The sequence below is a fragment of the Lethenteron reissneri genome, chromosome 28 (assembly GCF_015708825.2).
Source record: "Lethenteron reissneri isolate LAM-NWPU_2019-01 chromosome 28, ASM1570882v1, whole genome shotgun sequence".
Classification (NCBI taxonomy): domain Eukaryota; kingdom Metazoa; phylum Chordata; class Hyperoartia; order Petromyzontiformes; family Petromyzontidae; genus Lethenteron; species Lethenteron reissneri.
The window spans coordinates 1,485,450-1,497,979 of NC_083806.1; the positions used below are offsets into that span (position 1 = coordinate 1,485,450).

Consider the following 12,530-nt stretch of genomic DNA (forward strand, 5'->3'; position numbering starts at 1 on the left):
AATTGCTTGAGTCATACAGGACCATGTTTAAAGTAAATCCCAAAAAACTCCAAACAGCAAAACTAAAGCAACTTGTGAAAGAGCTTAAGAGCAGTGGGAGAAACGCCCTAAGCCGTTCTTCCCAGCTACCTTGTTTCAGTTCAGTTCTTGCAGTACATTTTTTTAGACACTGCTATGTTATTGGATGTATGGAGTCTTTGTTTTCCCACAGCTTGTTGACATAATATAACCAGAGTTTGAAGTGGTACACCTGATGTTCTATCATTTTGTCAAATGTCATGAAGTAACCAACCATGGGTAATACATATGAATGCAATAATTGCATGTGCGTTTACACTCTGGTATACTGCCTCTATCAAATCTGCATGTCACCAAGCAGGACAATATTGAACAGTGAAGAAATTATATTGTGATAATTTCCGAAGAGAATTGTTGATCGTCTGTGCCGAGTGGCAGGTGCGAGGGAGTTTTTTCAGTCCATGGAGTGTGAGCGACAGAGGGACGTGGAGCTGCTGCTGCGAGAGGTGCAGGCAATCGGCCCACTGCTGGTAAAGGTGGAAGGCCTAGTGGCCTTCACCAGCACGGGCAGGTCGCCCCAGCTTGCCAATTATTACACTTACTGGGAGAGACGAATCTATGATGCGCTCACAAGTATGGTGCTCAGGTACAGTCACCATTCTTTACCCTTTTCTTATAGTTTCATGATGATTGCTTTGTCTACTAAGGAAAGGCTACCCTAAGTCTCATAAATATTTTCGTGGGAATTCTGTTTGGCCAATTGAATGTCTTTTCAGATGTTGGAATGTTTGTAAAAGCTAGGTTTCATAGAGAAACCCAGGTATATAATTGGGAAAGAGTAAAAATGACTATTCTCTATGAGAATTTATATATATATAACTCTTGCCTATTTTTTCTTGCAGAAATTTGAATAACTATAATTCCAATTTACAGAGTGAAAAACCATTGTTTATTGTCCATACCATACCATCGTCACCAAACGTGGTGTTGCAACCTCTTCCTTATGATATCCATATCCTAGCCCTTAATTCAGCAAAAAACTGTCTGGCTTCAACTAAGGTACCCTAACACCACCTTAGTGACTGAACCAAAAAAGCAATGTAGTCAGAGTTTTGGTACATGCAGTGCTCAATTATATCAGATTTTTCATTGATGTTTACGTAAAAAAAATTCTGGCCCAACAGAGTTTTGTACGCTGGATGGATGGAACATGCATCGAAACACCGCCTCAGTTCATAGCCAATGAAGACGAACCTGTAGTTCTCAGCTTTTTCGACGACATCTCTCAAAACCCTCAGATATCGTTTCATCTCAGTCTCATCTCCCTCACCATGCAGCAGATTCTGCGGAATATCAACAAGTACCTCATCAGCTGGAAGAAGTTCAATACAATTTGGAAACTTGACCAGGTGTGAAGTGTTTGTTTGAGACAATCTTGTATTGCCAACACAATAGTTTTCAATGCTCCAATAACTTAACAAATGTTTCAGAGAAATACAAAGGAAGAAATGGGAATAGGACAGACTGAGCAAGGGAGTGAGATAAAATAAGACATATAGGTGGTCTGAAAGGATTATTGTGTCATGAGCTGCCGATTTATGAGGGTAACTTTCACCAGTCAATGCTTCTTTCTGTTTGTTGATTTCTGACTCCCCGTTATCCCCAGAACCTAATGCTGCAGCGGGTTGCAGCTAAGAATCCGAGTTGTGCGGTGTACGAAGGAAAACTGAAACTGTACTCAAACATGCGAGCCGAGATCCAGGCACAGCCCGACACTTGGGATGAGCATTGCATAAGGCTGCAGTTGACACCGCTCATCTCATCAATCGTGACCAAGTTGCACTCGGTGCAGATTTCTCTGAGCAGGATGCTCAATCAAGTCAACAGAAAAAACCTGTTTGACTTTCAGAATTCACTAATTGTGAGTGCAAAACGTGAACGGGGAAACATGGTGGCAGATTTTTTTTATTTATTTATCAGTGTCTAGCGTGAAGTACCCGGCGTTGGCCGGGGGAAAAATATATTTCAAAACGTCTCTTAAAAACAACACGTTCCTTCGGAGTGGGCAGGTAGGAACTTGGTTGGACAGCGCATTCGTGCGATCCGTGTTGGATACCGTAGTCGTGTTGGAAGTTGTAGCTGTTACTATTGCATCAGATGATGATTGTTGATTTATTGGTGTAGGTCTTTAAGTTCATGTAGCTGTTGCAGCAGGTTGCGCCTGTGCTGTGACGCCGCCTCCTGCGTGTACCACGCGCGCCAATCCACCTGACCTGGTCCTTGAACGGCCACGATGTTGTCGTAATGGCGCACCAGGTGCATGATGTTGAGCAGGGCGTAGACGCCACAGTCGTAGCCGTTCGGTTGCTGCGGCACAAGCACCGTGGTGATTGCCACGGTGGTGATCGCCACCGGCGTGCTCACCGATTCGGCGCGCACGACCCGGTCCACCACCGTGCTGGCGAAGGCCGCGATGTTTTTGGCGTTGCGCGACTGCCCGCACGCTGCCATTGAGTCTAACAGCATGGCAGTCGACCTTGTTGGGCACGTGGCGTTGACGATGACCAAGATCTGCCAGTGCGACTGGTCGTGGATCGGTATGATCCACACCGGCCTGGAAGACACGCCATCGATGACGCAATTCAAGTCGTCGAGATGGCCCGCCAAGAACTTTGTGTACAGGAATGTGTTGAACAGGTGGACGTATGCCGCTCGCGGCAGGCAGTAGAACTGCCCGAACAGGTTGATGATGGTGTCGTTCAACCACTGGCCAGGTTGTAAGCAGCGGAAGTCGTTCGGGAACAGCCTTCCGTACCCCGGAACGAAGACAACGTGTTCGACCGAGACAGGGGGCGGACAACGTGGAGTGACGCCGGGCGGAGGCGGGCTTGGTCGCTGCTTCACCGCCACAGCAGACTCTTGCGGCGTCGGAGTTGGCTCCTCTGGCCGCGACCGTTTTCTGCGCAGGATGAGCGGATCGGGCGGAGGCGGGCTTGGTTTGGACCTCCGCCGCTTCACCGCCACAGCAGACTCTTGCGACGTTGGCTCCTCCGGCCACGACCGTTTCCCGCGCGGGACGAGTGGCTTGCGAGCCTGTGGTCCCGCACGTGGTTGCCACATGCCGTTTTTGGCAATGTCCATTCGCCATTTCGTCAAATGTATATTTGGCCGCAACGTCTTGAGGTGCGCCTTCCGGAACGAGAGCGTCAAAGGAAAACAACGGAATCGACACGCCTGCCGTACGCGGCTGAACATCACGTACAGCAACTCGAATGACAGATTGGGGCTGGCGCGACTTGGCTCCAGCAGGGCGATGATGTACGCGAACGTCGCGCCCTGGCATTTCCATGTGGTGATTGCGAATGACAGGTCGACCGCGTGCATCTCGTAGGCGACCGTGACCTTTCCGATCCGGATCGTCTTCGGCAGTCCGATCGGGATGTGGACCGCGTCGACACCACCGTCAGCATTGCGCGGGACGACGTTGAGATGACGCGGCCATGCAGCCACATCGACCCCATGCACGGAGACGATGATATGGTCAGGCGGCATCGGAACGTCAATGATACGGCGGACGCCATTGTCGCCGCTGTCGCTTTGAGCACGTATGGCGGCGATGGTGGTGCGGCGTTCGTCCGCATTGTCCCACGTGACGGATACCAGCGTGCAGGGCGTGCCATTCGCGACATTGTAGACGATGTTGCCGTTGCCATTGTCGAGGATCTGGGCAGGGCAGCCAGCGACGAAGTACCCGAACAGCTCGGGATTGTCTTTCTCCTGGTAGAGCAGTGACTGCAGCGAGACAGGAACATCGCGCTTCAGGCGCCGACGCCACCGCAGAACGTGTCGACCCGTGGCAACGGCGACGTGTACAGCACGTGCAGCATTGATGACGGCCCGATCGCGATTGCTTGTCGTCAGGCACGTGGATTCCGTGAGCCAGGCTGGATCTGCGGCGATCTCGATCTTGGTAATCGGTGCCGTCAGGCCATCGATTATGTCGTCGGTGATGGGGCGGAAGGCGCAGTCGGCATCCGTCCAGCGGGTCCCCGTCGGGTAACGCCGCGGTAGCGCCCGCATCCCCTGGAGGCGCCGGCAATGATCCGGACAGCCAGCGGCCCGAAGCTGCTCAGTCATCTCGAAAACATGGAATCGCTCGAATAGGGAGCGCGACATCAGGTCTTCCGATGACACGGCGCCGTACATGACGCGATATAAATCGCGGCCGCATGTAACCGGCAGCTGTATGAAGTCGCCCACCAGGAGGATGGAGATGCCCCCGAAAACCAAACGCGGATTGTACATTGAGCGCAGGCGCTGGTCCAACAGTACGAGGAAGGCAGCCGGCAGCATGCTGACCTCGTCGATGATGACGAGGCGCAAACTGTCGCCGCCGATGACGTTGAAAATCAAGTCCACCAGCTGGCCAGCGTTCAGGTCCTTGACGAACGACTTCCACATGGCAGCAAAAGTCTGACCCTGGGGCAGCGGGCAGGCGCCGACGCCGGTGTAGCAGCAGCAGGCCGTTGTGCCGCCGCGTGAGGCGATTTCATCGGCGGTTTTGTGGATGCAGACGCTCTTCCCGACGCCACCACCGCCGTGAATCATGAGCAACTTCTGTCCGGGCACGTCGACGATTTCCGATGCGACACAGTACTGGCCATCGGTCAGAAAGCACGGCCCGATTTTGACCATGGCCTCGTCATGGAACATCGGATCTACAGGGCCGCCGTTTCTTCCATGGCCACTGGCGGCACCAACGTCGCGTGAACGGTTTGGTGCGGTTCGAGGGCATGGATCTGTTTGCGCATGTCGCTCAGCGACAGTCGGACGTCATCAGCGGCCCCCTCGCCGTGCAGCAAATCGTAGTTGTCGGGCGGGGCGTACACCGGCACCGACGGCGCCGGTCCATGGCTAGCCGCGAGTTGGTGGGCACTCACGAGAACGGCATCGTTGAAGAGCTCATCGCACGAAGCCGTCAGCTCCACATGGGACGCTCGTCGCTGAACATCGGGGCTGGCTGCTGCTGCGGTTAGCTCGTACATCTCCGACGGACAGAGACGACCCGCGTGCTCGGCATCCCCGTCCCCATCGGCGTTGTCAGGTCGCAGGCCAGGGCCCCTGGACTTGCCAATGCGGACGGTGGCCCAGTAGTCGGCATTGCGCTGCCTCCAGAGACTGGTGATCAGCTCATTGCGACTGCTCCGATGCCGCTTCGACATCAGGTGGTAAAGAGACCGAGCGCCGATCCCATGCATGAATCATCTCGGCGAGACCGTCGCCGTTGCGGGCGAACCGTGGCTCGTCGGCACTCTGCCATGGTACGAGCAGATCCAGGATGTATTTGGCGAACGGTTCGAGATCGCGCTTCCATGCAGAGACTCAAGCGGGATCGTCGGGTTTGTTCCCCGGAAACGACGGCGGCGGTCGGCCGGCGAGAACAGCGGTACGCATCTTGAGGCGAATGACCGCGTTATACTCAGTGAACAGAGGATGTTTGGGCCCCAGATCAAACACGTGCCGACCAGGTCGACCCGCCCCGGCAGGCTGAGCCGCAGCAAGGCGCTGCTTGTTAGGGACCAGCTCGACGATGCTCTCGAACTCGAGCGCCGAGTATTCGGCAAAGTGAATCCCGCGGTTGTCATACGATTCGGCCTGCGACATGAAGACGACTTTGCCGGACGGCAGCTTGTACGCCGTCGCACCGCCGACGCTGCCATCGCCCTTATCATCAGGATGGACAGCGAACACCAGGGCGTCCAGGGCCTCGTCGACGAACTGGTCGTCATCGACAGGCGGGTCAACGTCAGGCGCCAGAGGATCGTCGTTTTCGCCGTCCTTGTCGATGGCGCGATCCAATTGCCGATCGACGTAGGCGACAGCTGCGTGTGGGAAGACGTACCGGAATGTTTCTGTCTGGACTTCTGACGTGGCGCCCATCAGGGCATGTACCATCAAGGGCATGGACCATTGGTGGGCGCCGGTGAACGCGTTGACCGTCCGCGACGCCAAGTGCTTCCCCGTGCGGTGTGCCGTGCCTGTGTCGTCGGCCACGCTTGGGTGTTGCGCAATGTCGTCCAGGGCGGACAGGAGCACAGCAGCGGCCTGGCGCAAAGGAGCGCCCTCTTTCGTCATATACGCCGCCTCGTACTCCTCGACGGCTTCGCCGGCATCCTGACTGCTAATGACGGACGAGTTGTTGTGGCAACCGACCAGATTGGTCGTGATCAGGTTCGATTCTACAAGCATCGCATCGGTCGCAGGGCGCCGCATTTCCCATACGATCGGGCCAACAGGATGCGGGCGGATGAGCTGGCCACCCAACGGGTCGTTCGGGCCGTCAATCATGTCCAGCGTTGCTTGATCGACGGGCAGGCCGACCAGAATGGCACGCTGATTGTCCTTGTGCTCCGGGCGCTTGTGCATAGCGATCATGAGAGGGCAGGTATGCTCTTCATGAACGCCACGTGGCATGCACAAGCGGCACATATACAGGCCCTTCGGTGGCTTTTCGCAGGAAAATCCATGTTTGTGGTGCTGCGACAGGGCGGACTTGCGTTGCCCCACGGCGACGAACTCGCCGTAGTGGGCCATCGCATCCGGCACATTCAGGTCGGCAGCGCGCGGGCGCGCGACGTTGCTGTCTTGCGCGACAATCCCGTCACACCACTCGCGCACAGCAGGAGCCAGGTGTGTACAAGCCGTACTGTCGAGAATGTTGCCGATGACAATCTGAACGTCGGTTGGCGCGGCAGCCAACCGAGTTAGTAGCGATGGCGTCAGGACCGAGCTGTATGTATTCAGATGCCAATGCAGCCGTCCGCCCTTCTGCGGCTCAATCACGCCGCTGACGGCGGCAATATTGAGATACGCGCCGCGCTCCCGCTGCAAGTAGTCACGCGAGACGCGAGTATGCGCAGCCATCGGACACCGTACAACATCATCGAGCAGGATGCGCATGTGGTTGGCGAAAGACATTGCGGCCAGAGCAGGATGGGGACGCGTCACCGCCATCCTCGCGCCGGCGTTGGAAACGAAATCGTCGGGCAGATCGGCGCACGTGAAACCTGTCCGCTGCAGCGGGCAGTTGATGTTGTTCCATTGGCGAGTATCGCGCATGATGGCCAGGCGCAGGACGGATAAGTCCTCAAACTCGGGCGGCGACCCCGTCAGAAAATGACTCCCGATCCCATACCTGAGACGCATCGCAGCCAGTTTGGGGCGCGTGGCCTCGCGCTCAAACGGGCTAAACGGGACAGTCGATCCGACCATGGACATGATGCGGCACACCTTGGCGTTCAGCTTCTTGGCCTCATCTGACAGCGGGTTGTCGTGCGCCCAGAGCAGGCGTTGTGGGAATGCTGACGAATTGGCCAGCTCGCCGAGTTTCTGAAGTTGCGAGGCCCGTTTGGCGCCTATGCGCGCCGTATGCCGGACGCATGTATGCCGCTGCAGCTGATTGAACGCGGTCGCAATGAAGAGCGGGTCCTCGAATCGGCCATCGTAGTAGAGAAAGAGATGGTGCAGGAACTTTTTGTTGAGAGAGCCCTTGGACAATCCCTTGCCCAGAAGGAACAAAGACGCGAAAACCGCCGACATGAGGACATCGTTCTCGTCCCACTCGACGATTGAGTCTTTGCCGCGTGAAACCACCTGCGATAGGAGGGGGAACACGATCTCCGGCATTCTTGTCATCGGGGTGAATGATGTAGTTCAGCGCCTGCAGCGCCAGGTTGACGCCGCCACTGAGGAGAGATTGTTTGGGCAAGACCGCCGCGTGAACAAGGTCACAGCCCGTGTTGCTGGCCGGCGACTCTGGCACGTCGTTGTTGACGTCGTCATCGTCGACGTGCGCATTCATTGCAGCGACGTCAACATCGTCATTGCAGATGGCGTCGTTCTCGATGGCGGCACCCTCCTCGTCCAGGCGTCGGCGCATTTCGGAGGAATTGTCGATGGTAATGCCGTCGAATCGCGGATGTTTGACCCCGGTCCAGAACTCGAGCCACTGGTACGCTCCGGTGACGTCGATGTTGTACATGTCACGGAAACGAGCCTGCGCCTTCCGCCAGGCGTCGCGCGGCCCGAGAAAGGTCTCCTGCGGGCGTTGCACCGGGGAAACCCGGGGCAGCACGTTGGCCACCTCGACAGGACCGTCTTGCATGAAACAAATGGCGTTCCCCGTTGAGTGGCTGGCCCTTATCAAGATGTCAATATTGAAGGCTCGGGCGGGTAAAATCGCGTTGAGCGTCATGCTGTTCACTTTGGGCAGCGACCCCCGCCGACCATAGTCGTGCCCGTTGTAGAGGCTGAAGTCGTGATCGGCCGGATTTTTCGCACAGGTCGAGCACAGGACGACGTTGTTGATGTCGGGCACGAGATCCGGATTGAGATGGTACCGGACGTCGTTCACGCGCAGCACGGAGACGTGCCGCTCAACGAGATGCTCCGGCAGGGTGCACTGCTCGGCGACTTGCTCATTGGTGAGGCGGAACACATTGGGAAGCTGTTCGACGGGGCCGGCGTCGACGATGGTCTTATTGGCCTCAAAGAGAAACTCATTGCACGACGCGCACGCCGCGATGCGCCCCGTGCCGGGGTCACGGGCAGCCGCACTGCGCTGACAGTGCACAGCGTCGTCGTGGCCTACCACGCCGCCAATGGCTCGCAGGATCCGCTCGCAGACCGCGGGTCCGTTAGGCCCATGCAGGCTCTCATCATTGAAAACAAAGGCGTCGGGATGGTTTGCGCACAGGTGGAAATACAGCAGCGCCAGACGCGGATCCTTTGCGAAATTTTGCGACTTCGCCAGGAACCTGACGGTCTCCTCACTAGGGTCCTGCTCAGTGAGAGCGGTCTCGGCCAGAGACGCGAGCATGGCGTCCTCAGTATCGACGCTGACGCGTCGCTTCTCGGCCTTCGCGACGCGCGCGCGCTCCAGTCGGGCAGCACGCTCTTCGGGCGTCTGGGGCGCAGCACGTCGGGCAGCCATCGAGACGCGCGCGCGCTCCAGTCGGGCAGCACGCTCTTCGGGCGTCTGGGGCGCGGCACGTCGGGCAGCCATCGAGACGCGCGCGCGCTCCAGTCGGGCAGCACGCTCTTCGGGCGTCTGGGGCGCGGCACGTCGGGCAGCCAACGAGACGCGCGCGCGCTCCAGTCGGCCAGCACGCTCTTCGGGCATCTCGTCCTTTATTGTGCGCCCGCCGCCGTACTGTGGCCAGACGTCGCCGATGGTTGCGAACATCCCCACTTTCTCCACACCACCGATGGTTGCACTGAACGTCGGCGATCGCGCCAGAAAACTTTTGCAGTCAAGCAAACTGCAATATGCCAAGACAGTCACAGTCACTGAACTGCACAGAGTGCACGACAGACAAATATGCACGACAGACAGCCAAATAATCCCTGGTGGGCAGTGTGGAACCTGTTGTTCCTCCCTGTATAAGATTCAAATACTGTCAATAATAGCTGTATTATAATAAAATACTGTCAATTATCCATTTTCACACTCACGATGTATGTATCATGTCAGAATAATTTATAAATAAGAAATGCCAAACCTATTTTTTTCAAATTAAGAAATGGCAACCTCGTGTCTTACCCACAAGTGTAGCAACTACCCAAAGCGTTGAGTAGGCACGTAAAATAAATTCATCAACTGAAATTGATTATGCTCCTGACAAATAAACAAGTCACGTGAGATTAGATTATTTACAATGCATGTACATTACATGCCAATGTTCATCATCATCAGCCATGCTCAATCTACTGCTGGGAGAAAAGGTTCCCCAATATTTTCCCCGATATTGTCACCATCCCTCATGATCTTGTGATCCACCCAGCTCATGCGCATGAGATGATCTCATTGCTTCATCTCTGTGGTGGTTATTTTCTCACACGTGTTTTCTCCATCGGTTGACATTCCATCCCAAGTTCTGTCCACTTGCTATTATCCCTTTTAGTCACGATGTGTCTTTGGCAAGCCTAATTAAAACTCTACTTGCATTTTTGCAATGTTGAATTGAGGAGAAAGTAAAGTAACCAAAAAATAACTGTATGAATTAAAATAGAGATGGTCAAAATGGGAAAAAAATAATGAAATAATGACTAAATCTATCACAATTAATTGAAAAACTGGAAAGTGTGCTGGGAGTGGGGGGGGGGACTCCAGTTGAATCGTAAACATGGCCCACAGGCAGCCAATGCCACCATGCACACATGTCCAGTTAGGGATGTTCATTGCATTTTTAAGGGTGTTGCGATAATTGCATGCACAAAAGCCTATTAAAAAAAGCATTACCAATCTTCAGCACACCCACAATGAGTGAAATATGGTCAAAACAAGCTCAATGACTGACATGGCGTGGTTAGGCCTTCATCTAGCAGTGGCTTGACCAAGTGGTGTACGTTTATTATATTGTTTATATTGTATCTATAATGATCAGAACAATGACATTGCAACATGCGTCTGTAAAAATGCGTGCCATGCGCCAAGCAGTTTGATCAAGTACTCAAAAAGTAGAAGATTATAGATTCCATGACTTAGGAATCAATACAATATTCCATAAGCAAACGGTAAAAATCGATAATAAAAGTGCAGGAGACACAAACAATACTCTAACTTACAATACAATAGTATATGTGCATAGGCAGCGTATTCTGCGTCAAGAGATACGAGAAAAAAGCTTATCAATATACTCATGGTGTTTTTAGTGATAAAGCAAATATCTGTGGAGTCACGTACCGCCTTGAAGACTCTTAATAGAAGACTCTTAATATTTACGTTGAAGCCTATTCGCCATTGTTTGAAGCACCATCGGTGGGGGAGGGAGAGAACACAGAGGTGGTGGGGTGGGAAAGGACTGGCACCAAGATGGCCTCGAGTGGCATGGGAGAGTTAACGCAGCGAATAAGATGCACGACAGACAGACAATAAACCCCTGGTGGGCACTGTGGAACATTGTTCCTACCTGTATAACTTGACTTTAGGTAGCCAGGCAGACAGCCCCCTTAACTATCGCCCCCCCTCCCTTAGGCCCCTCCCCTGACCCCCCCTCCCTTAGGCCCCTCCCCTGACCCCCCTTCCCTTAGGCCCCTCCCCTGACCCCCCCTCCCTTAGGCCCCTCCCCTGACCCCCCTTCCCTTAGGCCCCTCCCCTGAACACCCCCCCCCCCATATCCTTAGGCCCCTCCCCTGACCCTCCTCCCTTAGGCACCTCCCCTCTCCGTACCCGGAAGTAGGTCTCCACCAATCAAAGAGCTGTTTATGTTATATATTTATTTATGCACGACAAACAAACAGACAGTCAGACAAACAGACAGACAATAAATCCCTGGTGGGCAGTGTGGAACATTGTTCCTACCTGTATAACATATACATACACAAATACTAAGCTATTGTGAAAGCCCGGTGTGCTGTTTGTCCATTTGTCCATCAACAAAATTATAAGAGGCTTGCAGAAGTCCAATACGTTATAAAAAGTGGGGTGTAAATAGTTGATCTAACAGGTTTCCGAAAATTGTCGACCCCCCTCACCTCAAAATTTTGTTTTACCCCCGCGTAGGCATATATACCTACACTCCCTACATACAATAGAGTGAGGAGTATCTAGTGACTCTATAGTAGTATCTGACTCTACAATAATATCTGGCTCTACAGTAATATCTACTGACTCTATAGTAGTATGTATTTACTCTATAGTAGTATCTACTGACTATAGTCGTAACCACTAACTCTATAGTAGTATCTGCTGACTATAGCAGTATCTGTTTACTCTATAGCAGTATATATGACTATACCGTAGTATCTACCGATTCTACAGTAGTATCTACCGACTCTAAAGTCGTATATACCAACTCTATAATAGTATCTATCGACTCTATAGCAGTTAACTACTACACATAGTGCCGTGGTGAGGCCTAGTCACGTGCAGAGCCCCCGGCCTCGCTGCCACCCCCCCCCACCATCCCCCCGCCCGCTCGACAGTAATAGTATCTAAGGACTATAATAGTATCTACCGACCCTATAGTAGTAAGTGCACACATTGGGGAGAAGAGGACATCACACTGTGAGGAATTTACCTCAGCGTTGTGTATTTTTTGCTGAATTTTAACGCGAATGAGAATTCCCTCCACCGATCGCGTATGTGCGTTGCTAAGGCAACCACCACCCCAGAGACGGCTTGCTTGCGCATGCGCAGATGCATGCTCTGGCGCCACCCTGTGCTTATAAAAGGGAATAAATTATCTTTCGGTAAAGTCACGTAGAAGGGAAGTAATAAAATAATAAAAAATAAAACATAATAAAATAATTCTCACGACGTTTCGGCCACAACGCAAGCAGCCATCCTCAGGTGGAGAACAGGTCCGTCAAGTAGACAGAGTCTGAATGGCACGCTCCAGGCTTGGAGCGACTATTTATGCTGGGATGGAGGAGCGAAGAGCGTCTTGACAAAATAATTTGCATATCAAGAGGAATTTAGCATATTTATGGGAAATGCAGATATGCGATTA

At 53.4% G+C, this 12,530-nt stretch overlaps 1 protein-coding gene across 1 annotated transcript in view; it reads left to right on the forward strand.

The window, feature by feature from the left end:
- Positions 1–12,530, forward strand: part of LOC133348754 (dynein axonemal heavy chain 10-like) — a 105,660-nt gene that overhangs the window by 14,788 nt on the left and 78,342 nt on the right. Inside the window, 4 exon segments of the mRNA XM_061561713.1 lie at positions 457–664; positions 921–1,077; positions 1,203–1,427; positions 1,685–1,939. Of these exon segments, the coding sequence (XP_061417697.1) occupies positions 457–664; positions 921–1,077; positions 1,203–1,427; positions 1,685–1,939 (845 nt within the window).